Source organism: Equus quagga, chromosome 1 (genome assembly GCF_021613505.1).
Source record: "Equus quagga isolate Etosha38 chromosome 1, UCLA_HA_Equagga_1.0, whole genome shotgun sequence".
Taxonomy (NCBI): domain Eukaryota; kingdom Metazoa; phylum Chordata; class Mammalia; order Perissodactyla; family Equidae; genus Equus; species Equus quagga.
In genome coordinates, this window is record NC_060267.1 from 82,715,142 (window position 1) to 82,742,871 (window position 27,730).

Genomic DNA, 27,730 nt, shown 5'->3' on the forward strand with positions numbered 1-27,730 from the left:
AGAGATGGCAGACGGGCTACTGCAGCCTCTCCATCCCCTGGCCCATGAAGAGCACACAAGAAGCCAAGGCAGCCAGCCCAGGACTGGAGGACCAGATGCACCACTTCTGAAAAACCAAGTCCACATACCAAACGCAGGCAGAAACAGACTCTCACACACAAAAAATTAGTAAAAGGGCACACTTTATTATGTACAGCACCAGAAAGGGAGGCCACCTGGAAAAAACTCTTGCACTAACACTCTCATCCTAGAGCTCCTTCGATGCTTCCTCCCTCCCAAGCGACTTAATTCCAACTATTGGGCTATGAATCCACGAGGCAGAAAAGCGAAGACTGTTTGGTATCTGGAGACAGGGAAACTCAAGGGAGAGAAAGCATTGTGACTCTGAGTCTGAGAAGAGATTTTCAGTTAGGATAGATGGTCGTTTCCTAGTCCTCAGTGGTCAAGGGTAAGCCACCTCACAAAAGAGATAAAATCATTATTTTAAAATTCAAAATATAAATGCAACTTGAGTTCCAAGTCAAAATGCTCCATACACATCTAATAAACTCAGCTAGGAACCTGGATGCATGGTGGGTCAAGTCTTTCTGAAATAACCTTGGAAATGGGGTTTAAAGGTGGGGATACTTAGGCTGGGATGACAGTGATCCAGCTGAGGACAGATATGAAGGGTGACTCTAGGTAAGGAAGCCACTATTCTTAGACTTCTCTAGAGGAAGTGGTACAAATGTCACCAGCAGCTTTCCAGACCAACAGGGAGAATGCCGGGGGGCCCAGACTCATAGGCATTTGCAATACGGAAGATGCTTCCTAATATTACACATTAAGCAACTGGTTCAGAAGGGCTGACTGCTTCCTCTTTCAGCACTAATGTATATGATAGAAAAAGAAAGACTAGGCAAATATATCTATATAGATATGCTAAGTTTGACAGCATCTTCTCAAGCTCATTGGATATTATGTGCCCAATATATTGTGAATTCCTTATACTACTTTAATGAATGGGATTAGTAATCAAGGTATTTCACAGCGTACAATAGTTAAAAGCATGCAAACAGTAAAATATTATAGTTTTCTGAAGACAATTTTTAAAAAAGTATTAGTCCTTATGCTATTCAAATGGGAATGTACAAACAATTGCTTATAGAACTTAGAGAAAATTTTATTTAAAAAAATCAAAACTATTTAGAACTTGATATATGAAAATATGCAAAAGTGAGAAAAAAAAGCACTTTTGTGACAAGTATTTAGTTGGTTTGAAAGACCACAGAGGAATCATTTTCTGATAAAGAGGCTCAAATAAGTTTAAAAAACCCACATTATTTTAAAAGGACCTCTATAATAGTAGAATTAAAAGTCTTTCAAGGGTTAGGGTGATCATTTTCATTGATCTTGTCATTTCCTCCAGTGCTGACAGGTACTGGCAAGAAAATGCCGACCCTCAAGGGAGGATTATTTTGAAACATGGTTTGGGTTTAGAAAGTAAATGGATGTTAGGAAAATTTCCCTAATTAAGATTCCCCAGAAGTAAGGCACATATGGCCCAGAGAAGCTGGTTGTAGCCTAAGTCACTGTTTTCTGCAAAGTATTTGTCCAGCCAGGGTGTCAGGTGGTGGTTATAGCCTATTTTCTTGCCTTTAGTCTGGCTGCTGATAGAGGGAGTAGAACGACTCAATGAAAGTCAAAAGAAGAAGGATTTAACCTATTACATAATGATCTCAAAATATGAACTGTTAAATATTTTAAAGAGTAGGAGATTATCTGATATAAATTACAAATCTCTCTTGCACAGTATTTACAAGCTAACAATCTTCAGCTGTTGCTGTGATCACTGTACGTTCTAAGAACATCACTCTCAACATGTGGAAAAGGAAAAGGAGGGAGAATAGTCAAGTTCCCACCCTATTCTCTCCTTACGGGTTAAAGGCTGCTTTGGTCCCCCACTTCACCCTTGGAAGGGAAGAGCTCGCCTCTGCATTAGCCTCTGCGGCTCAATGTTTTGCCCCTATAATGCCTTGCAACATATCTACGGGCAGAGGGAAGACAATCGTCGAATTTTTCTCAGCAGCGATGGTGGTCAGCGTCTGAAGGTACCGGAGCTGAAGGGCGGCAGGAGATTCGGTGATGACCATGGAGGCTTCTTTCAGAGCCCTGGATGCATTCATCTCTCCCTCAGCTGCGATGACCTACGGAACAGTGGAAAGGAGGTCAAACTGCAGAAAATTGCAGGTGCCAAGCAACAATCTTCAAACTGGGGTATGTATACCTCGGGTGGTATACAGAACTTTCCAGGGAGTACGCCAGAAGTGTTTGAAGGAAATCAATTTCCAGACACTCAGTTTCTATATGTTCTTTTTCCTATAACTGATTTGCCTGAGTATGTTCCTGAGGTCAAGACAACTTCTTCTACTATAGCCCCCTCCCATTTTCCAGGGTACCAAACAAAGGGACAATTCAAAATACTGTGTACGGGTTGAGAAAGTGAATGACTCTAATGACTGGATACAAATCCTTTTGTAAGTCAGACAGATTTCCAATTCTTTGATTTCAAAGAAAGGAAAGAGGACCTTATTGAACTGAAGGCCAATAGATGATTAAAAATATTTTTTGATGAAAGACTGCCATATGATTTTTTAGCACATAAATTCAGAGGGAGTGCTAAGGACTGTATGACATTACTTTAAACAAAACTTCCCTTTCCATCAACTTATTTATGTAAATAAGGCTTCTTACTCCTTATTTCTGTAAAAATGAAAAATAAGAATAGAATCAATGCTGAATCTTGTCTCACTCTAGCAATAAGTAATAGCCATCTACAAATACATGAATTTATTCCTCATTCAGCTCACTAAGAGAAGCAATTCTACTAAAACTTTGTTTCTTTTTTAGGAGAAATTCTGAAACATTTAGAGCCGTGTTTGTAGTCACAGGACATTTTCAAAAACCTAATTTAACTTACATACTAAATGTGTTGCAGTAGAATAATAAAATAATTCATGACAAAATATATTACATTATATATTAGGAAAAGGATCTGTTGGGGCAGTGGAATAGATATACAAGTTCAAAGACAAAAAGGAACAATAAAAAATTCCTGACTGTTAAGAGCTTATTCACATAATTTTAAAGAGATGATGAAATCATTACGTTATTTAAATTTCACAGGATACAGTTAAAACAATGATGTTAACAGTTTTATTTTAAAATGTCAACATTTAGGGGCCGGCCCAGTGGCCAAGTGGTTAAGTCGGCGCGTTCTGCTTCAGCGGCCCAGGGTTTCGCCGGTTCAAATCCTGGGCGTGGACATGGCACCACTTATCAAATCATGCTGAGGTGGCATCCCACATGCCACAACTAGAAGGACTCACCACTAAGAATACACAACTATGTACCGGGGGGCTTTGGGGAGAAAAAGGAAAAATAAAATCTTCAAAAAAAAAAAAAAAATGAACATTTAAAACGTGCCAGGAATTATATGCTTGTCAAGTATATAAGTTCAAAATGAAAATTTTTACATGCTGATAAAATGTGTGATGGAACATACAGTTTTTCTGAATGCTTTTGGGGGTTGCATGGGCAAAAACCTTTGAAGATCATTGGAGTGGTGGGGAGAGCAGGGGCTTTGGAGTTAGACGGACTTGAGCTCAAATCCCAAACCTAACCCTTACTAGCTGAATATCCTCAGAAAGGTAGTTTAACATTCTGAGCCTCAGTTTCTTATGTTAAAATGCAACAGCCCCTATCTCACAGGACCACTGTGAGGAAGGCAGAGAAGGTATATTGTCAAATGCATAAATGGAGGCTCTTGAATAGGAATGGCAAGTGACAAGTCAAGGCCTGATTTCTCGATCCACCTATGCCTTAATTCATAAAAGATTCAGAAGCCAAATCAAGACAGTTACTTTTAATTCATAATCCTAGGAGAAGAGGTGTAAAGATATCATAATCATCAAGATTTAAAGTGCAGTTTCACTAGGTTGTTCTCACATGGATCTCAAAATATTAATGGTTCATAACAGTCCTGTGCATATTGGAATTGGAAGCAATTATGATCAGTGAAATTTCATTCACTTATACAGTAAACTTCAGGGGACTTCTGGGTGTCAAGCCCTGTGCAGGAGCTAGGGATGGAGTGGACTCCCTCTGTCGTTTGGACTAAGATGAGGAAGAACACTTCAGGCAGAACACATGAACAGGTACTAAGGTATGAAAAAGCTGGTGTATTCCAGAAAACTCTAAGTGGCTGAATACCGTGTGAGGAAAGGGGAAAAGTGGGAGTTGAACGGGGCCAGGGTCTGAAGGGCGGTGAAGGCCAGGGTATTTGATCTTCATTCTGTATGCGATGGGAAGCCACTGAATGGTTTTAAACAGATAACCTCATCAGATCTAGTTTAAGAAAACACCCTGACAGATGTCTGAGGATGGATGAGAAGAGACCGAGAGCTATGAGTGGGACAGCTTCAGAGTGACCGGTGCAATTCATTGGTAGTGGGGATGGAGGAGGAAATGGACTGGGGAGCTCTTCAGGAGGGAGAATCCACAGTTTGGAAGCTGACTGGGTATGTGGAGGAAAGCGGAACAGAGGCTGAGTCCCAGCTTTCTAAGTTTTGGTTGCCTGAGTACTGTCATTAGGTGAAACAAGGGATATAGGATATGGTATTCACTGAGAGAAGGGCTTAGTTTAGAGGCTAAAAACTTTAACTTGTCACGGCAAACCATTATGTCCTTCCGAGGTCTGTGAGAAGGGGCAAGTGCCAGATATACTCAAAGAGAATCATGCCACTGTACTCCAGGGCAAGCACTGTAGAGAATGCATAAACAAGCCCCTGCCACGGGAATGGCAGGCTCTGATTTCTCTCCATGTCACCTCAGATGTCCAGTTAGGTACTTTTGTTTTTGTCTGGACATGGACCAATGGCAAAGATATCTCATCTTCCACTACCGATCTATACACCGTCTCTTGGCTGGGAAGCCAGACCCACTGGGCTGGGCACACATTTTATTAATAGAAAAGCCACTCTGAGCGAGCTGCCAAAGACTTAAATGCAATACCGCTGGCTTTGTCTAAATACAGGCCAAGTAGGCACTGTGGATAGGATCTTAGAAAGCAAAGCAAGATATGTGTGGGTGTTTGGGGCTTTTGCCAAATGTGCAGTGATTACATGTCAATCAACACTTTATCTTTACAGACCATCATTTTAAATCTGGCATTTTCACGTATGTGAGATTGGTACTACTGTCTCCTTCTGTAGCCCAGGTGGGCTGGTCTGAGAGAAGGGCAGAGAAATGAATGCAAAACCCTACAATTTTGCACTCATTGATAGATGACCAGGTCCAGAAACATGAGCCTGAAAGCACATGCTGGGCATTTTTCTGAGAGTTATGTAAAAGGAAATAAGAGAGAATGCAAGTGCAAAACATATTACATTTCGAGTCATTAGGAGTTTGTCTAAAAACTTTAAAAAGAGGTTCAGCTAACATAATGTGAACTTGTGAGAGAACCGGTCCTCTTTAGTGACTGGCTCCTTTCTTTCAAATCGTGTTTGCAAGCAATTATTTGTTCATTCTCTTTGTGGTACAGTGTTTCTTCATATGAATACACCATACTTTATTTATCCATTCAACTAGAGATGGGCATTTGGGTAGTCTCCAGTTGGGGGCAATTACAAAGTGCTGCTGTGAACATTCTAGTACATGCTGTTGGGTAAATAAATGAGAGCCTTTCTGTTAGATACGCAGAGCCAGACAGTTTTCCATAGTGGTTGTACCAATTTATACTCTCACCAACAAAAGATGAGTTCCAGTTCCTCCCTCACCCACACTTGGTTCTTTTCTTTTCTTTTTTTCAAAGCCATTTTGGTGGATGTCTAGTGTGGCATCTGCTTGTGATCTGAATTTGCATTTCCCTGATGGCTAATTAACTTGAGGAACTATTCTCTGAAGTCTCTTAATCTACAGACTCTCCTACCCTTTCCCTTTGCAGTTTATTTGTTGAAGAAATTGTGACCCCTTTTTGCCATGAGAATTTGAACATACGGCCTTATGGTCAGGGTCATGTATTTTACGTAAGGGCTAGACTCCTTGTGATTCTGTGTGTCAATCCTAATCTTAAAGACAGTCAGTCACTGCCCGAGACTGCTTCCAGACAAAGCCTACAGCCCCGTCCATGTGGGAGCACAGTAATTCAGAATCCTAACCAGCTTCCTTTATCTCTCCTTATTGTTATTGAGGGAAGATAGGAACTCTTTCCTAACTGGGGAGAACACTTGTAGAAGAGGCTCAGTCCATTCTGGAAAGTCCTCAAGGAAGCAGGGAGGAATCAGTTACTTCACTTTTCTGGGCTTCAATTTTTTCACCTGAATAGTGGGATGGCAAATAAGTTTCATTTTTAGGGCCAATTCTAAGCAGTTGAGGGTGACCTGCAGTGCTCTAGGAAGGTTCTGAGGTCAAATCTAAGCTCAGTGGAAAACAGTGCTGTGGTAATCACTGGCATGGGAATAGGAGGGTGGCGTGGCAGCATCTGGGCCAGGTATTTGTCACCTTCAGAAGATAATCTCTAAGGACCGTTTGGGCTCTGATATTCTGTATAGTCTATGTATGATAAATTCTATTACTCGATGTGGTTTGGAAATGGGGCTTTTGGTTAATGACATATTCTAGGTAAAAGCAATTCTCAATTTGCAAAATAATTAGAGTACAGTAGGGCATATTTAATATCATTATCATAAATATAATTTAGCCTTCTAAATGTGATGATTTTGAGAGAAAGCACTTGAGGGTTCTGCAGTATCACCAGGTTATCATCATAAGCATCAATTATCACATTAGGAAAACTGAATAATTCTGACTAATAGAAAATTCTGGATGCAGCATTTCAAAAGAGCTACTATTCTATTTGGTGCTGGCTAAGAATATACTGACCAATTTGTGGCTTAAAGAGCATCCTAATAGAAGGGCAGGGTTCTGTGGTTACCCAATTATTACCACCTAACTACTATTTCCTAACAACAAAAAGGCTCCTTGTGTCTTGGAAGATCTGTCAAGACCACAGCAATCCCTCCTATGAAAACTATCCCTCTTCCTCCACCCACTCACAGGCAAGGGGCTGTGGGACATTTTTAGTATCTGACTTTGCCCTTTGACCAAAGTTGGACCAAAGAGACTCTCTCTGCTGTGAATTTGGAATCAGGGCTGGTCTGTCTCCTTTAGTGTTCAACTGGAGTCAGACATTCTCCCCCTCAAGGTATCTGCAGTGAGATGTGGCCCAGGAAATGGAATGACTAGCTCCTTTGAGTCTTGACTGTTTTCTGGTCCCTGGCTCCAACTCTGGTGAGGCTTGACTCTATTTCCTACCCTTGGGTTTGGTGAGATATGCCTGTAACCTTTTGTGTTATCATCTCAATAGATCTTTTCTAGGTTTGGTTAACAAATATTTCCTTAGCATCTCCCATAGAGGTCAAGTGCCTATGCAGTCTTAAGACACAGGCAGGGATGATGAAAAGAAAGGGGAAGAAAAGCAGACATCAAAGAAAGATAAGTGAGGGGCCAGCCCCGTGGCCGAGTGGTTAAGTTAGTGCGTTCTGCTTCGGCAGCTCAAGGTTTCACCAGTTCGGATCCTGGGCGCCGACATGGCACCGCTCATCAGGCCATTCTGAGGCGGCGTCCCACATAGCGCAACCAGAGGCACTCACAACTAGAATCTACGACCGTGTACTGGGAGGCTTTGGGGAGAAGAAGAAGAAGAAGAAAAAAAGAAAAGTGAAATAAAGGAAAGAGGAGAGAGAGGAAGAGGAAACAGTATGAAGATCCTGAGAAAAGAGAGAGAATGAAAGTGAGGATAAAAATAAGGAAAGAATGAATGGTGAGCAAGTAAAATGTCAACCTAGTCAAATAAAACCCAAATAAACCCTGAATGATAATAAGAGTGGTGGCCTCCGGGGGATATGATTTGAAGTGATGGGGTGGGCTTTCATCTTTACTAAATACTTCAGGATTATCTCAATTTTTAAGAACAAGCATGTTTTATTTTTTTGTAATCAAAAAGAAAACTCAATAAGAAAAACAAACTACAAAAAAAGAAGATACAAAAAGATTACCTTGGCTCGGGCCTCCCGGGATGCTTCTGCTTCTGCAGCCATAGCTCTCTGGAGCTGCACAGGGAGTTTCACATCCTTAATTTCCACACGCTCCACTTTTATTCCCCAGTCGTCAGTAGCGTCATCCAGGGTAGCCTGATAGGAAGAGAGAAGGCAAGCTAAAAACGTTCAGCCCAGCCCTGGGGCCTCAGGTAGTTGTCTTCATTGGGACTGGAGCAGATAAGGCACTGGGGCAGAGTTTAGCCAGATTAGTTACCCTGCGGTGGAAGGAATGCTCAAGCAGAGACTGGGTCACTGGGGAGCTGATCTTGATTGTGTTCCTAATGGTGGGGTTTCCTAAAAGGGCCAGATAGTAACTGTTTAGTTTCAGTCTCTGTGGCAACTATTTAATCCAGCCACTGTAGTTCAAAAGCAGTCACGCATAATACATCAACTGATGGGTGTGGCTGTATTCCAATAAAACTTTACTTATAAAAACAGGCGGCTAGCCGACTCCTGAGCTAACGTGACTTTGTGTGAGCCATATTACTTCTTTGTGCTTCAACTTCCTCCCTTTAACAATGGTAGGAATAAAATCATATTATCTATTTCATGATTGTTGAGGGAATCAAATAAGATCATAGATTTTACACACAATGAAGTCTCTACAAATAATAAGACTTCCAATTTATAGTACTTTACCTTTTTTGAACAAGTCAGGTTTAATCCATCATCTATTACTCAAGCAGGACTGGAAAGCATTAAGAGTTACAAGAGAAGTCACGGGACTCACAGAGAGAATAAAGCTTGAACAATACCTGCTCTATCTTGCTGAACGGCCTCTGAACTATTAGGTGACAAAAAAAGTTATTACTAATTCTGGAAAAAAAATATACACTGGAGGGAGTAAAAAAAATGCATGCACCTGAGTGTTACTAACCCATGAGCTATTGGTGTGAAAAATATCTCCTTCCATCAAGTTTGGGAAAACCTTTCTAGGAAGAAAAAGGGCCAGTGATTCCTCAACTTGAATCAAGAAAAAGTTCTCAACCATTAAGCCTTTGCTTCATGTTTCAGTTTCTGGTGAGTGACAGCATTAGTGCACTCCTCACCTGCATGTTGTGTGCAATTTCTTCTCTGTCAGAGAGGATCTGAGAAAGGTTCTTGGTGCCCAGGACATTCCTCAGAGTAGTTTGTGCCAACAGACGGGTGGCCGAGTCAGCGTTGGTGATATTTGCCACAGCCAGGGTTGCGTTCTGAACACGGTAATAGACCACGCCATCCACACTAACTGTCACTGAATCCTTAGTCAGGATCTATGGGATAAAGAAAGCAATTTTACATCTGTTAACCAACTGTTTCTTTAACATAACTGCAAGGAATGTCATTGTATAGAACATCTTAAAACACTAGCTGATTTTCTTTAGTAAGTGCTAGCGACTGAATGCTGGTGTCCCTCCAAAATTTGCTACGTTGAAACCTAATCCCCAACGTGTTGGTATTTGGAGGTGGGGCCTCTGAGGTGATTAGGTCATGAAAGTGGAACCCTCATGAATGGGACTAGTGCCCTTATAAAAAAGACCCCAGAGAGCTCCCTTGCCCCTTCTGCCACGTGAGGACACAGTGAAAAGATAGCGCCATACGAACAAGGAAGCAGGCCCTCACCAGACACTGAATCTGCTGGTGCCTTGATCTTGGACTTTTCTAGAGCTATGAGAAATAAATTTCTGTTGTTTGTAAGCCACCCAGTCTACGGTATCTTGTTATAACAACCCCAAAAAACTAAGACATTAAAGCATCAAAAAGTTAATTATGTCTTTAAAGTTTTAATAAAACATATTCATCTATTCATTAGTTCTACTAATTCATTCAATTATTCAACAAATATTGGTACTCAGGTACCAGGGATAAAGTTATGAAAAAACTTGTTCCTACTTTCAAAGAGGTTGGGGAATCAAAGGAGGCCTCAAGGGACAGAGGATGGGCAGTTGCAGGTGGCAGGGATGATACCTGAACTAAGTTTTGAAGGAAGAAATAAACATTTTCTGAGGGTGGAGTGAAAGAGTATTTAAGGCAGAGAGAATAACACGTGCAAAGGAACAGAGGTATGGGAAACCCTAGGTTCGATGAACTATCAGTAGCACAGTATCACTGGAAGAAACAGTGAATGGAGAATGTTTTTATAGGGTGAGGTCAGGGTAAAAATATATTTACAGCATGCTACACAAAAATACTTAACAGGACATAGTGAATCAATACTTCCCACCATTAGTTGGGTATACAAGTCCTTTGACATCTGGCCCTCTGGCCTCATTCCTCCCCACTCCCTGCGCACACTCTATACTAGATGATGCACCACGTTCCATGGCCCCAGGCCTTTATGCAGGCTGCCCCTCTGCTTGGATGTCCTCTCCTCTCTCTCCCTTACAACATCACCTTGGCGTATTCTCACTCATCATTCAAGACACAACCTAAGTGTCTTTTTCTCTGTAAAACTTCCCTGACTCGCTTGGCAGAGTTAAACACTCTTCTCTTTGTACCTTACTGCAGTGATGTTATTTATTTACATCATTACTTCTCTATTAACTAGGAATTTCTTGAGGGCAGTTTGTCTCTGTGTGTCTAGCACTGGCAGAGCACACGACACATAGCAGGTAGTCAATAAACGAGAGATGAACTGAAATGAAAGGTGGTCCTAGAATACAGTGATTGACGAAGAGTGCCCCCGTGAGTCAGGAGACGGGGAACTGTAGTTCCAGCTCCGCCTGCACCTCCCTCGGTGATCTCTAGCAAGGCTTTCAAACCGTTTGACTTAGAGATTCCTCATTTGAGAGAGGGGCTAATAAGACTGCCCAATTCTATGCAAATTTCTTTGAAGATCAATTAAGAAGAGGTTTGTGAATGAAGCCCTTTTGAAAGGGTAAAGAGCTATGTAAATAGAAAGTAAGAACAACAATGATATAACACAGCTGTTTAGTCCTGCCAGGCATCAACGCAGTAATCCTTTTTTAGTAATCTAAAGATACTTCTAACTTGGAAGAGAAGTAGGGGATTTGTAAATAAATCCACAGTATATTACCATCTTGTGTGAAAATTAATTTTTTCCCACGATGTGATGAGAAAATGTGTATCATTTCTAAACGAATTCTTGTGACTGTGACTGTGGCACAGCCAGAACTTTCCCAAGCTGCAGCCTCTCTGCCTACTGTTTATTGTAGACAAAGTGTTTATCTCCCTTCACAGTAACTTCACCGGGGATCAGAAAAAGGGCTGCTTGCCAAGTTCCAAACTGCTCTGCATTCAGCAGCTCGTAGGAGAGAAGGGAGCAGCTGGAAGGCAGAAGCTGACAGCAACCCTGCCAGATGCCTTCAATGTTGATAGAGAAAAATGTCAGAAGAATTCCCAGCTACCCGGAAAGGGGCTCCTTCTGAGAGTCAATCTTCTTGAAAGAAGGGAAAACATGCAGAGAATACAACGATGCTCTCAGTCTTGTTCTTGTGGGTAAGGATGACTTCTGGTGTCACCACATATGTGTGGATTATAAAGTCTGATCTCACCAACTACTTGGATCAGTACCAGCAAGGAATTCCTAAGCTGGTTTCTGGATTTTGTGACAAGAGAAGGCAACATGGCCAGGCTCCACCACCCTGCTGAGTACCTGGCCTTTGGCCAGGAAACACTGACAGTATTCTTCTGTCCCTCCCTTCATCAAGTTTTTAGGCTTTCTGCCTGCAATGGTTATTCTGCCTCCTTAGACGTGAGTACCAGAATGGCCATCATTTCAAGAACCACAATGGAGCTAGTGCAGAACGCAGTTGGCATGAAACTGGAAGAAACAGAATCCAAAGAGCTGCATTTTAGTCCTGGCTCTGTCACTGTAGTCTGGAGGAATTCCTTTGTCTCACTGTAACAAAGACTGCTAGGGATTCTGCTGTGAGTTTCCACTGTGATAATATTTGTGAAGTAGTTTGAAAAAGCATGAAATAATTACTAATATAAAACACATATGCTTTATCTAAAATGGCAAATGAGCAGTTTCTAATTCTTTGGCTTCTAACCAATTTATCTAGACTAAAATCAAGAACCTTAAGAAGAAAGAATATTGTACTAAACAGGATTTTCTATCAGAAACCCATAGAAGAGACATTTGGGAGTAAAAATGATGGCAACAACGATAACGCTATTATACTTACATTAACATTACACTACGTTTTGTAATAATAATAATAACAAGCACTTATATAGCACTTACTACTTATCAGCCACTATTGTAAGCACTTCACATACAGTATCTCCTCTAGTCCTCACAAGAACCTTATAAAGTAGGGCCTACTATTATAACCTCCATTTTATAGATGAGGAACCCAAAGCACAGAGAACCTAAAGAACTTGCTCAAGGTCACAGAGCTAGAAGATGGTGAAGGCAGACAGGCTCTAACCCTGTGCTCTAACCGCTATGCTAAACAGCCTTGCTTTGTCAAGCACTTTCACACCCGATATCTCAGTTATTCACAGCAAAAGACAACCTTACCTCCTGAGGAGGAATATCAAAGGAGATAGTTCTCATGTCCACTTTGATGAAGCTGTCAGTGCATGGCAGGATAAAAAACAAGCCTGTGACAAAGACAGGTAGAAGATTACAAAGAGACACCAGCACCTCATCAGTTTACCTCACCACTCAATTCTAATAGAATCAACCTGATCAATGGAAAGTCACCAGTTCATCTCAGTGAATGAGCACCAGCACCTCATCAGTTTACCTCACCACTCAATTCTAATAGAATCAACCTGATCAATGGAAAGTCACCAGTTCATCTCAGTGAATGAGCCAGAAGCCAGGAATGTTATCCTTGACTCCTCTTGCCCACATCCAACTGTCCCCACCAAGGCCTGTGGATTTCATTTCCTTACTTCACTGTTAATGTCACTCTTGTTTTTACTGAGACCTATGCAATTGCTTCCCAAGTCATCTTTCTATTTCTTCTAGTTTCTCCCCTACAATCCATTTTCTAAGCTGCAAGTAGAACCATCTTTCCTGAAACACAACCACTGAACAAGCTGAGCCATACAAGGCCCTGCACGACCTGCCCCAGCTTCCCTCTTCATCCGCTGCCCTCTCCTCGCCCTGTACTCTCGCTGGGCTGAGCTACCTGCAGTTCCTCGGGCCCGGGATGCTCCCCTCCACACTGCTTTATACACGTCGCTGTTTCTGCAGGAACACCTCCCGTCTGGCTAACACCTTTTCATGCTTCAAGACTCAGCCAACAGTCACCTCCAGAAAGCCTTGTCCTCATCCTAGTATTTCAGGTCAGTTACTCTTCTCTGGGTTTCCATAGCTATCTGTGATTACTTGGTCATAACACTTATCATAAGGGATTGTAACTATCTCTTTCCTTGTTGATGTCCCAACACCAGAAAGTAAGATCCTTGAGGGCACAGACTGTGTTTTAGACTCCACTGAAGTCCCAGAGTCTGGAACACCGTAGAAGCTTAATCCAAGTTTGCCAAAAATAATGACTGAAAGCCTTTGTTTTAGTACGAATTCTCAAGCTCAAACTTCCATAGCTGTAGCTATTCCTGGACTAAGATACTCTTATCAGCTCCAATGGGAAGGGGAGGGGAGAGCAGGGAAGGAAGGAAAGGGTGATTGCAGCGAGACCAGCCAGCACCACTGCTATAGTTATACAACTGCTGCTGCATGGACTCACTCTTCCAAGTCAACAGAGCAGAGACCCTCACAAGGGAAATCACATCAATAGGAAGAAAGCTTTCAGTCTCCACGCATACAATCCAAATCCTAGTACTGACCAGGTCCTTTGGCTCCTCCTTGTAAAATGCGACCCAATCTAAAGATGATGGCTCTTTCATATTCTTTTATGATCTATATTAAAAACACAAACAATAATTTAACATGAGTAGTACAAATATTTACATGCATACCTCTTTAAATATATTTTCTGCTCTAAACACGTTAGTTGCCTCTATTTTGTTTTCTTTCATATAATCCAGATAATATATATAAATAACATGTCCGCTGTTTAATTACCCCTGCCAAATATGATATTTATTTACTTTTTATTTTGCTGATTATAAAAGCAATAGATATTCATTGTAGAAAATTTGGAAAGTACAGAATAGCACACAGAAGCAAATCCATAACCTCACTCCTCAGCTGTTAACATTATTATTCAATTTCTCGGGCACTGTAAATAAAGAAAAAATAAAAGCTAACGTCCTCACAGTTTGTCTCCTGATTCCTTAAATTATAATAATAAACTTAACTGAAAATTCTTGGAGCATATTTTATCTTTTTAGGAATATGTAAATGATAGTCCTTTATCAAAGTATTAATAACTTCATAGAAAAAATAATCAGCATTTGGGGGGACTTACCATGTGCCAGGCATGGCAATAAGTACGTTTAAATACAGTAATTCTTTTAATCTTCACAATGGTCCTCTGAAGTAGGTGTTGTCATTTCCTCCCATTTTACAGATGAGGAAACATGGCAAAGGTCACACACTAAACAATGGAGCCAGCAGTCAAACCTCAGCATCTTGACTCTGGAGAACTTGTTCTTACAGGATCATCCCACGTCCCTGAGCCCAGAAACTTTTAGATGGTGATCCTTACTTTAACCCTACGGAAGGACTGACTGGACAATGGCTGAAAAGAAGTCTTAAGATTCCATTATAATAGGTGACTAGAGTGAATTTTCCAAAAGAAAGATGAAGGAAAAAGAACTATAGGCCAGTATGGTCTCTCTCTGTCTCTTTCACACACGCTCACACAAAGTAGGTTCATGTGGGTAGACGTGGCCCCTTTCCAGATGAGAATGAAATGTTCTTTACCTTTATGCACATCCATATTGACAATGGGAAAGTTATAAGTGTGAACAAGAATGAGACAGCCACCAAAATCCATCCACAAGGTCCAAGGCCCGTACTGGGGCTATCTGTGAAAACAAAAAATATACAGCTCTCATTATCATTACTAACACGTTCCTGCCATCTTCATCCTATTTACTGAACACCTATGCTTGGCGTTCTACTAGCTGTTTTATGTGCATTTACCCATCTAATCCTCATAACAACCCTGAAGTTTAAGTGCTACTTTCCCTAATGTACTTAACACAGTAACACAAGTATTTTCCACAGTAGTTTTTTTACCGTATCCAGTAAACATTTATGAAGCACCTAATATTTATTACGCCCTGGGCTTTGCATTGAAGTGGTAAAAGTGAATAAGACCCAATCCTAGCTATTGAGATGGTTAAAGTTTAGTGGGGAAGACAGACAAACATAACACTGGGTGGTAAGTGCCATACAGAGTATCTGTTAGAAAATTCTGAAAACACAGAACAAGGGTAACTCACACAGTTGGGATGGAGGTGACAGTAGAGTGGGGTGGGGAGGTGATGGTGGTGGTTGTCAGGGCTTCTTGCAGGATGTGAGGGTTAAGGAAAATACCAATGAAAAGGAAAGGGAAGGAAGGAACACGGCCTTCAAGCTGAGGGTATAGCATAATTAAAGTTTAATATGAGTATAAACTCATTTAGACCACCTTTTTAAAAGTAATAACCTGTAAAATATTTCACTAGGTAGATGCACCATAATTTACTATCAATTTCTTGATTATTAGATAGGTTGTTTATGATTTCTTACGATTATTAACAATGCTGTAATGAACATCTCTGTACATAGTTTTCCTCTCACATTTCTGTTTCCCTTTTCTGTACCACAAAATAGCATTTAGTCTGATTACAAAGGTAATTCATATCTCACTGCAAAAAACTTCAAAAAAGATAAAAAAGGAAAAAGTTACCCAATCCAGTGAAAATAAATATTCTTCCAAACTTTCTCCCTGGTCACATATATTTTTTATAAATAAATAAATAAAATGTGTAACCTATTTCTCTCCCCTCTAGCTTCTTTTTTTAGCCTTTGTTGCTATGCATTTGTGCTTTTTCTGTTTTAGTTTTAATTTTTAATCAGTTATAGTTGCATAAAGTTAAAAAAGTCAAATAGTTCTACAAGATTTATACAAAAAGAGAGCAATGCCCTCTCGTCTCTTCCAATTTCTCCTTCCTCAAAAGCGACTGCTCTTTTGGCTGACTATTTTGATATTCACCTACATGTTTCTAAATAATATGCTGGTTTTGTTACTTCTTGGTTTTTCAGTTTTGAGCACTATCTATTGACTTTTTACTATGGAAAAGGATTTTGGTTTCTCTGTTCCCTCCCTCTACCACATAAAATACCCATCCTTCCAATTATGTCATACCCTTGGTTAGATCAATATCAAATTTTACATTATCATGAATATGTAAATGCGATCCAAAGCTAAGCCATATGGTGAAGTATAATTAGTTTTCCTTTCCTGTACAACTTTTTGTTTTTTTCTGGAGTTCATGTCTTATTTCTTCCCTTTGTACTTCTCTTTGATTCAACCTCAAACCTTTCGTCAACTGTCTAAATCTCCCTTCAGAAGGGTCAACTGTTCTTTCAATTTCATCCTCTGAGAGTCTCTCTCAGAGCCGTGTCTGGACTCGTCCTCCCATCTGGTGCGCATGCCATCACTCTGTGACTGCCTTTCACTATCATCCTGGGAAGTTCCCTTCACTTCCTGTGTTGTGTTTCCCATTTTCTGTATCCAGTGTCTTCCTCATTTTTAGTTTGTTTTTCCTTTCTGTGGAGGACAGAGAGACTGCGTAGGCCAAGAGATACTATCACTTTCTTATCAACCACAGGCTTCTGCTGTATTTCCAGGAGCTGTTTCCATAATGGGAGGAGACTGGCAACAGGGGAAGAGGGTAACAGTATGTGCTAGTGCTCAGAAGAAAAGGCAGAGATGGCAGGGAGACAGGACTTTGAATAAACAGGAGGCCAAGAAACAAGAAGAGAATTAAGGCTGGGAGCATGAGAGGAAAGAGAGACACAAGCTGGCATCCAGGTCAAGTGCTCGAACACACAGGATGAAAAACCTGTGAAATACACATAAGTACGGTACTTTGGTTTTATATGACTTTGTAGTTTTCTGATCCTGCGTCATAGTGTGAAGTAAACGTCCTTATGCACACTCAAATAAAAGGGACCTAAGTTAATCCTGGAGGTTTCTAAGTTATAATTTTGGGGGGTACAGACATATATTTACTGAGAGAGTATTTCAAGCAAGGCCACAGTGCTGCTTGTAGAGAAGGCTCTATCAGGTATTATCAAAAGTGATAATAATCACAGCAGCCATTTTCAGGCGGTTTCTTATACCCCAGCCACCAGGTGAAGTTACTTTAGACGTGTATCTCATTTACCGATTACAAAGCCCTGTGACTTAAGTATTCTTAATTCCATTTCACCAATGAGGTAACTGAAGAAACGTTAACTATCTCAAGGTCACACAATGGAGGACCTGGGATTCAAATCTAAGTCATCTTACTCCAAAGCCCATGTTCTAAACCAACTTGCACTTTGACCCTTTGCCTCTGAATAAAAAAATTCTCATTAAAGAAGTTTTCATGTTTAGAGCACTTTCTCAAGACAGTCTTCAAACTGGGAAACCACGGTAGGAGTTCTGAGAATGAAATCTGATGTTCCTACAGAGGAAGCCCTCTTAATTCCAGCTGTAGCTATCTATAGCAAAAGGCAGTCTCAAGGCTCTCCGCCAGGCTCAGGTCTACGTCTTCAAAGTGAAATGGATTCCAAACAAGGAATAGATTGGCCACAAATACTTATCTGACAGCATTTGGTGCTTCGAAAATAGTGCTCCAAGTATCCCATATTCCAGGCAAAGTATATAGCTCTGTGTCCCGAACACATTAGACTATAAACTCCCTGAGGGCAGGGATATTTCTTATTTTTATATTCTCAATGTCTAACACAGCATCCTGCAGAGTGGGTATAAAATACTTCTTACCAAGCTTTCTGGCTAGATGTGTTTTTTCGTTTCTCTGAATCTTGATAACCTCTCTTATGGCACTTAAATATTTTGCCTAATACTTTAATTTTTTGCATATTTATATCCCTAATAAATTTCCTGAGAATAGGGAGTGTCTAAGTTTGGGTTTTAATTCTGTTTTAGTGATCTTTACCTCTTTCAATCTTAGTTTCCTCCCCTGTAATAAATATAGATAATGAAGAGTGCCCTTGAAGGATTGAAGTAGAGCTCAATAAATACAGATGATAGTTTTCTGTAATCCTCCCATTTTACTAGTGTTCAAATTTTCTCAATGAAAAATGAGAAAATAGGCAGTATTTACCCTTTTTGATAAAAGCCTCTTAAACGACTTAATTTTTCCCTCACTTCATGCCTCCTTCCTGCCAGGCTAGGCTTGGATATTCAAAGATTCTCAAAAAGCTCATTTATGAATTGAGTTATTAAATTATTGAATTATCATCTATATGAGGAAAAGCCAGAAAGCCCAGCCCAGTTTTCTTGTGTCAGTTTCCACTGTCACAACGCGTTTTTGAAAACTCCAGATGAGTATACAGGATTACAAATGAAGAAATTAAGTGGATGTTCTGGAAACTGGGCTTGGTCTTTCCCATTTCAAATGCTCAGCTAGAAATAATCAGATTGTATACACTGGGGAAATGGCACCATTTCATATTATTCTAGTGCCTTCAAAATGAAACTATCCCATTTTCAACCCTCAAAATTCTTCCCCACCTGGTTATAGCTAAAAAAGGTGCACAAATCACATTCCTCAGGGAGGTGAGGCTTAAACTCCACCAGGCTATAAATGAACCCCTAGTCACCTACCATTTAAGGGCAAACGGAAAAAGAAATTCACAGTCACTCCCCACAATTTCATGAAATGCATTTCCCTCAAGTTTCCCATTCATTATCTTTAAATCCTCCTTACCAACTTCATGAGGCAAATAACGAGCAATCAATCGGAATTCCTGAGATTCTTTGGTTGATATACTTGTTGATAGTTGGCTGGGTGAGAACACTCCTAAAGATCAGGGATCTCATGGTCCTTGGGGGTAAATACTACTTTCCCATGGTTTAGAGTACTTTTTTCTTTTACTACCAAACTCTTTCCTGAAAGCTGCATTAGAATAAATTTTTAACTAACCAAAGAAAGGTCTTTTTGGGTTTTTTTTTAAAGATTTTTTAATTTTTTCTTTTTCTCCCCAAAGTCCCCCCATACATAGTTGTATATTTTCTAGTTGTGGGTCCTTCTAGTTATGGCATGTGGGATGCCGCCTCAGCATGGCCTGATGAGCAGTGCCATGCCCGCACCCAGGATCCGAAATGGCTAAATCCTGGGCCACCGAAGCGGAGCACGCAAACTTAACCACTGGGCTACGGGGCCAGCCCCTAAAGAAGGGGTTTGAAAGTGAATCTAAGCCTATACTTTAACATTTTTTAATTGAACATTCAAATTGGGCTTACCTCCAGGAAACCCAAATTAATAAACCCAAAATTAATGTAAATTTTTAAATATATTGCCTTTCCTCCCCTTATTTTGAAAGTAAAATATTGTCATTATAAAAATTAGAAATTGGAGCTTAACAAACAGAAATAGAAAAATTTATCTATACTTTGATTATCTCTGGATGGTAATTATTTTCTGCCTTGCTAAATGTCCTTTAAACCTTTTCTAACCTACTTTTTTTCAAAAATGAAATAATGGTATACATAATGATTTTATGTATAAAATGCTTTTCCCTCCTATATTGTGAACATCTTTTCACGCCAGTACATATTCTTTATTATTAAAGGTTGAATAACATTCCATTGTTCCACATGATGAACATTAGGTTGTGTCCAATATTCTCAATTAGAAACTTCTGCACTGAATATACTTTCAGCAAAGTTTCCATGCATCCTTATTATGGAAACTACTTTTGCTGAAAAGGATGAAATTATACAATTCTTAAATTTCATTCTGGAGGTATCTTTTATTATTAATAATAATAACCATTTATTTAATGCCTATTACATGTCAGCCACAAGCTAGCTCCTTATATACATTATTTCTAATGTTTACAAAAATCTGTAAAGTAGGTATAAAACATTTCTCCTGGAGCCCCAAAGTAATAAAGCAAAAGACTTTCTGGGAAGAGACCAAAAAAACCACAAAACACAAAACAAATGAAAAAAACAAGTTGTACAGTAGTTTGTTGGGTTAGCTTCCAGAAAAGCAGTCAAATATTCTTTAACACAGGCATAATTTCAGAGCACTGTAGCTGTTAACGATCCCATATCCGTTGATTTACTTTAAAGTCTGTTGAACTTGGCACTATTAGATATCATGTGGAGTAATAAATTCCATTTGTCATTGAGACTTCATTCTAAAGTTTAAAAGATACTGGATTTCCTCTTCAGAGAAAGGCCAGAAACATGTCTCACACAATATCGAAAAATCTGACTCAGACATATGCATTACTACACACAAAAGGAAGAGGATGAGGCAAAGAATTATTGAAATACCTAAGTAGCAACATTTAAAGGACAATCTTTTCCTTCTTTCCCGGATGCAGGTGAAAGACTTTACGTGGTTAATTGCCAAGAACAGCGTTATTTGAGTGTGGAAAGATAGGACAGGTGGAATTTAGTCTCAAAAACACACGTTATTTTGTTTTAGCAGTACTTTTTGAGGGGCAACAATAGGTCAAAATGAAAGGTCTTGGCAATTTTTGACTTTTTCTTAAAAGCATCTATATTAAAGATATGTGTTCTTTTTGGTCATTATTATTCCTCAGCAGAGATTCTGTGTCAGGATTTGGCAAACTTTTCCTGTAAAGGGCCAGGGAACAAACATTTTAGGCTTTGGAGGCCAGAAAGTCTGTCGCAACTACTGACTACTATGCCACCATAGTGCAAAAGCAGCCACAGACAGCAATACAAGCAAGCATGGCTGTGTTCCAGTAAAACAATTTATGGACACTGGAATCTGATTTTCATGTAATTTTCATGTGTAACAAAATATTCTTCTTTTTAAAAAACCCATTTATAAATGTGAAAACTATTCTTAGCTTGTGGGCCATGCAAAAACAGGCAGTCAGCCAGATTTGGTTCATGGCCTGTACGACCAATTCCTGTTCTACGTCATACAACTATCTATTGGAGGAGGAGGACGTTATAAATTAAATAATAGATTTGCTCTTTCTCCAAGTTTTTCAAATAAGGGTACATTTCCCAGATTCCCAGTTTCTCTTTCCTTTGCTTGTTTTGAAACAAGGTCTTTATAAAACCTGCTAAGTAAAAATTTAAATTCACGGTGAAAACAGGCAAAGGGACAGACAAAATGTGAATATAAATACATCTTCAATTAATCAAAATTTTACCATAACTGAGTTTTTCGAATGACTGGAATTTTAGGGAAAAAGAGACAAAGAAAGAAGAAAATGGCAGGAGAAAAGGAAAATAAGAGAAATGGGGAAAAGGAGTAAGGAGGAGAGAGACAACAAAAATGAAGGCAGCATGCTACAGAGAGAAAGATTAACGAACAGGTAGAGGTGAGAGAGAGGCAGAGTTTAACACATAGTGGGGTCGCAAGAAATACACATTGAAAAAATGATAGTATTTACTTGGAGATCAGAACTTGCAGTTCATTTGGGCAGAGGCTTTCAAAGTGATCAAGCACACCCTATAGTCCATCTTTCAAATGATGATTTTAATTAGGCATGGTTTATAGTTCTTCGAATGCCCTTATTCTTAAACCTCTAGGAAAGAAATTATTCTCTGGGCCAGAGTGGCTACAGGCCAGATGGTATCTAGTTAAGAACCATGACTGGAGACTAACTTTTCCTCCCTGTTATTAACCATCTAGAGCTCTAAATACTAGACCAAAGCACTGATACTGATGAAGCATGATGTGACCTGAATCACAAAACTTACGTGTTTACCACAAGATATAAAGGAAGGGAAATGGACTAATCCTTTTAAGAAAGATTTTCAATCAATAAGACCTTTGCTTAGCTCAAAAAGAATATGAAAACTAAGTAAGTATAAATGTTTTATTTCCCAAGCATCTTGAGGATTTTCTGAAGCTTTTCTTCATTGAAATGTTTCTAGCCATAAAACGGGAGAAAAAAACAGGTGAGAGTACCACCAATAATATTACATTTGAACCCCTCAGTCTTAAATAGGCCCCCCTCTCCTAATCTTCTATAGCACTTCACCCCTCTAAACAACACTTTATCACACTCATAATGATCTTATTCAATGTCTGTCTTCTTCATGAGATTTTGGTCTTGTTAAAGCAGTAGAGCACAATGGCTTCAGGGGTGGCTCTGCCAATTATTAGCTGTGTGATTTGGGGAAATTACCTTAAATCTCTGTGCTTCAGTCTCCTTATCTAAAAATAGGGCTAATATGGGCTGGCCCAGTGGTGTTTAAGTTTGCACACTCTGCTTCTGTAGCCTGGGGTTCGCTGGTTCAGATGCCAGGCATGGACCTAGCACCGCTTATTAAGCCATGCTGTGGCGGGTGTCCCACATATAAAGCAGAGGAAGATGGGCACGGATGTTAGCTCAGGGCCACTCTTCCTCAGCAAAAAGAGGAGGGTTGGTGGCAGATGTCAGCTCAGGGATAATCTTCCTCAAAAAAAAAAAAAATTAAAATTAAAAAATAAATAAATAAAAATAGGGCTAATAAAAGTACCTCCTCAGACAGTTAGTGTGAAGAGTAGATGAGCTAATATGGAAGACACTTAGCACATAAGAGGTACTCAAAACACATTTGTTAAATATTTGGTGAACGACTTGAGTAATTCTGCCGTTTCTTTGGGGGGAAGAAAAAAACTGCCTATTACATAAGACAAACTGAAACTACATGTCAGCAGACAGGATCCAAGAAGACAGTTCACAATCATCCACTGTCCCAAAGCAGTTGCCACACTGCTTTCCTCAAATGTTTTCTTTTCTCTTTTAAAAATCAGACCTTTTCCACCCATGAGGTTAGAAAATTCAGGAAGGAGGAAGGATGGGCTGAACACGCCCCATGTCCGGAAAGATAGAAACAGTTATGTTCAGAAAAATTGGAGAGAAAAACAATTTCATAATGGTATTAAGTTAATTTAATTTAGACTAGGCCTGAAATATATTAAAAGAGAATAAAACCCTCCTACTTCTTCAGGGTTTTTTTCTTTTTTTTTCCAGCTCTTTCACTTGGACATCTTAAAAGTGCTTATACTTAAGTTTTTCTCATCAAAGTCTTTGGAGGATAACATGATTTTAATTAAAAAAGAAATGGGAAACAGAAGCAGAAGGAAACTAGATCATAAGGTTCCCAATCCTTCAACTGAAGCCAAATAGCTAAGCGGTGGCTAAGAGCTTGGGATTGTGGTGTCAGATTCCAATTCTACCATTAAATTTTCTCATCAGTAAAATGAGGGCAAAGAACAGTACTTATACCATATGAGAAAATACGTAAAATTCTTGACACTTAGGAAGTGTTCAATAAACCGTAGCCATTATCATCATGACTTTAAGATCATTATTGATATACTTCATAGGAATAAACTTTTTATTAGTGAATTGCCTCCTGGGACCTGCACACCACAGAGAAAATATTCAGACTAACAATCTGCTTGGGGTCTCTGTCTCTGGAGGAGAAACGACTACATCTGGGGAGGTAAGTCAGAGTTCTAAACTTTCTCGGACCCTCTTTCATACAACTTTTTGTTCATAAATTTTAACTTCTGGTATAATTACTAGGCTTTCTGAAGAGTCATTGTTAACTTTTTAATTCTTTGTTTTCCCCATTAAATAACATCTTAATAATTTAAAATTTCCAAAGTACATTCACATAAATTTTCTCAATGGATACTCAAAACCTTGGGACATAGATACTGCAGTAAGATTACGTGCGACATAAAGATGAGGAATTGATTCTGGAAGTTGAGAGACCTGTCCAAGGTGACCCAGGCAGTAAGTGATGGTACTGAGATCTCAGTTCAGACTTTGAATTCTAAATTCCACTCTCAGTCACTACACTATGCCATCTTATCATAAATGCACATTCACAATGGACAAGGTCGGTATAATTTTCATGGTCTGACACTTCAGGACAGACACTTTACTGCTTGTGTCTTCAAGGCTAACCTACTGAAACGTCAGGCCAAATGCCTGGGGTTCAAGTTTCTTTACTAGTCCCTGAGTACAGACAAAGATTCAAAAAGAATGGAGGAACAAGAGTGTGTCAATAGAAAACTGACACACACTTCCTTCTTTCTATGGATTGTGACCTCTCTCTCTCCACACTTTAACAAATAAAAGGAGATTCCTTATTAGGTACAATATATTATCTTGACAATTATAATCCCTTTATTGATAATATAAACCCAGACAAATACTCTATGTGTGGTAAGAACATGTATTTAATAAGGAACACAATGTTTACACCAGAAAATCAACAGTTTGGGTTATAACAAACTTAATAAAATAAACTGTAAATAGAAAAATGTCTCTACCAACAGAAGCCAAACATGTAACAACTTGATTTACTCCATGGGAATCTTTATCTCCCTCCTCTGCTTCCTTTTTCTTTCAACAAATATTTTTGCAAATGTGCTATGTACTTGATACTGAGCTTATTACAGTGAGGTAGGACATATCCCTGCTTTCTAAGCGCTCCTGGTCTATGAAACGTGATTTTAATTGATATTTACAATACTGCGTAGTAAACATTATGAGAGAAGTATGCAAAGGATGCCAGGCAGCCACAGATGAGAGGTGCTTACTTTTTTGTGGTTACAATAGTTTTGAGAAAAATGTTTTTCCACACCTTCCTGAAAAATAGGTTTTGAATCCAATTGCTATCACTGTAGCAACATTTAAAAAGTGTTTTTCTTCAAAGCTGACCAGGCAATCAGTGACTGTCTTTTACAGTGTAAAATTTACACCATTGGGTGGGACCAAGAACATATTTAATCATTAAAAAAACTAGATTTGGTGGTCATTTTGAGTTAATTTATGACCACTGATGGTTTAACTCAGATTAATTATTGAAGAAGTTACAAAGTTCTCTCCAGTCTGATCGGCTGTAACAACTGAAATAAACAAATCGGTCCCTTGGCTCTGCTTATTTTCAGGCATTCTCCCAAAGGGATTTGCTCTGTTGACATGGCTCTTAATTATAATAAAAAATCTCTTTGCAATCCACCTGCATTATTTCATTACAAAGCAAATGCACTGGCTTTAAGAAAAGCTGGTCTTGCCGTAGGTTTGGTCATATTTATGCTCCTAAGACTAATCATCAGCAAAAACCTACAGGGACAGAGTTTGGGGTTTCACATTCCACTGCTTTGCTCAGAAGCAGCCCTCTGGAGCGGTCTAATCCAAGAGGTCTTGATGGAAGCTAGGCTCCCCCAGGATTCTTTGTTTACTCTCTCACCTCTAGAGAAGTACTGATGTTGGACAAGGTCCTGTTTGGGTGTGCATTTTGGAGCTAGCTCAAGGATAGGGAAAACGGTTTGGAAAATGAGACAGCCCAAGTTTGAAGCCCAGCTCTGAATCACACACAGGTGCGTGCTGATTTTCCCACTCTGAGCCTGTTTCCTTGCTGTAAAATGGTGGATAACAACATTCTCCCTGTGGACCGTTAGGGGATTGCAAGTAGATACTGTTTGTAAAGCACTTAGATAGTGTTTGGCACATGGCAAGCACTTGAAAAATTCTATTTGATAAATTCTAGTAATGGCTTTCCTACCAATGTCCAGATCTCTAAGATTTACATTTTTAAAAGAAAGGTGACATAGACCAAGCAAAATTTTGTTTGTATGTACAATTTTCTGAGGACAGGTGCATAGCTTTCATTAGATTCTTAAAAGACTTCTGTCTAAAAAAAGTTCAGTGTAGAACCAAGAAAAAGAACTCAGAAGTGCAAAGTGGTCTGTGACCACGAAAAACAACTAAATGAACATCAAGTACAAAGATCATATTTATTCCCGGAGAACGTCTACAAACAAATTTCCCACTGCACTTTCACCAAACTTCTAACTCCGTCCTGCGAGTGCTTTCGTCTCCCACCAGGAGGTCAGGGTAGGAGGAAAGGATCCCACCTTCCTGCCCATCTAGGAAAAGACAGTTCACTAACAAAGAGGCGGCCTGCACAACTGTTACACGGCCAAGTTACAGTCAGCCCAACCCAGACGTAAAATATGGCTCCATTACTTATAAGCTGTGTGACGCGGAAGTAATTGAGCCTCTTGGAGCATCAGTTTCTTCAAGTGTATCCTCCCTGTTACACTCCTGATTTGGGACGATAACTCTCCAAGGTGCTTAGCAGAGAAAAGGGAGGGATGAAGATTTCCATTATTCTTTTGATGCTCCTGGGAAGGAACTAAAGACAAGGATCGCTGGGGAGGGGAAATGGGACTTACATGGGATGAGTGGACAAGGCTAGCTTTACAAATAATCAGAAGAGACGAGTCCAGTGTAGTGTTCTTGGTGGGCTGCTGGACAAGCCCACCCAGCCCCCTAAATTTCTTTCACTATGTCATCCTGTCTGAAATTCCACCCTTAGAAACAGTTCCTCTGGATCACTAAGAGCCCCTGGGAGGGGAATCGGCGCTCCTGAGAGGTTTATGCCTCTCTTTACGAACCTCCACCCTCCCCCTGAGGAGTTAGCCAATAAAGGTTCAAGGTGATGGCCCTCTCAAGGGTTCCAGTTCCTTCACAGGGGAACAAGATCCAGGCACTCACAGCTTCTGCCTTCAAGACTGGGGAGGCCCTGGCAGGGTGGGAGTGAGGGTGGGGGAACTTGGGGTTCCTTGTGAAGGACCAAAGCCCCGAAGCCAAGGTCCCTAGGACAAAGGGAATAAAGTGGAGGGGGCAGAATGGGGCAGAAATCGAAGCTGGAAAGAGAGGGGGAAGAATGCCAAAAAGAGGCTTTTTTCTTCCGCAAATACGGCCTACTGTGTGTCGGGAGCTGGGGGCCAAATCTCGCAGATCGGACTCGCATCTTACACAGGAAATTGGCCTGGGGTGGGGACGCAGGGGTTCTCTGCAGTTCCGGAGGAGGGGGCTCCCCCCGGGGGTGGGCAAAGGCTGGGTGGAGGCCGTGGCCTCCCCGGGGATGGGGCGGGCAGGAACGGGGAGTCGGGTGAAAACGCAGGCCCGGGCATGGGGCGCAGGTTTGAGCCCCGGCCTCGCCGCCGCTGGCCGCCCATCACTTCTGCATTTCCTCGCCCACGTGCATGACACGAGATAAGGACCGGGCAGCGCCGGCACGGGGCCTGGCATCTGGCAGCCGGGCGATAAGGCGGGTGTCTGCCGGGCTTGGGTGCTGGAGACACGCCCTGCGGAGCGCGCGGCCACCGGGTGCCGGGCACGGGCGTCACTCTGCACCCGGAACACCCCTCATCCGGACTCCCGGCCCAGGGGGCAGGGGGCGGCATTCTCGGCACACACGCGGGGAGTCCGCGCCGTGAGCAGCGGCCGCGCAGCTAAGCAGCAGCCGAGCCGGGCCTGGGACCTGGGGCGGGGGTCGATCCCGAGGGGAAGGGGAGGGGGCGGCGGGCCACCCCACGGGCCTCGCTAGGGTCGTGGGGCTCACCCTTGAAGGAGTCGGGGAGCCGCCGCGCCTGGGCGTCTGCCGTGTGCCGCTTCTCAGACATGCTGCCCGGGCCGGAGTCGCCGCGCTCGCGTCCTGGTCGCCGGAGCCAGAGCACGATCTGCCAAGAAAACCCTGAGCAGACCGGGGCCC

At 40.8% G+C, this 27,730-nt stretch overlaps 1 protein-coding gene across 1 annotated transcript; it reads right to left on the bottom strand.

Moving 5' to 3' along the window:
- Positions 1–165: 165 nt before the first annotated feature.
- Positions 166–27,730, bottom strand: STOM (stomatin). Its single transcript, XM_046672722.1, has 7 exons — positions 27,581–27,730; positions 14,926–15,029; positions 13,884–13,956; positions 12,607–12,689; positions 9,188–9,391; positions 8,097–8,231; positions 166–2,186 (listed from the first exon to the last, which is right to left on the bottom strand). Exons 1-7 carry the CDS (start codon positions 27,639–27,641, stop codon positions 1,992–1,994), a joined length of 855 nt encoding a protein of 284 aa, XP_046528678.1. The 5' UTR covers positions 27,642–27,730; the 3' UTR covers positions 166–1,991.

Coding starts and splice junctions, on each gene's coding strand:
- STOM (XM_046672722.1), bottom strand. CDS start 27,641: ATGTCTGAGAAGCGGCACACGGCAGACGCCCAGGCGCGGCGGCTCCCC. Junction 15,030..27,580: donor GCTCCCCGACTCCTTCAAGG/GTGAGCCCCACG, acceptor TTGTTTTCACAG/ATAGCCCCAGTACGGGCCTT. Junction 13,957..14,925: donor CAATATGGATGTGCATAAAG/GTAAAGAACATT, acceptor TTTTTAATATAG/ATCATAAAAGAATATGAAAG.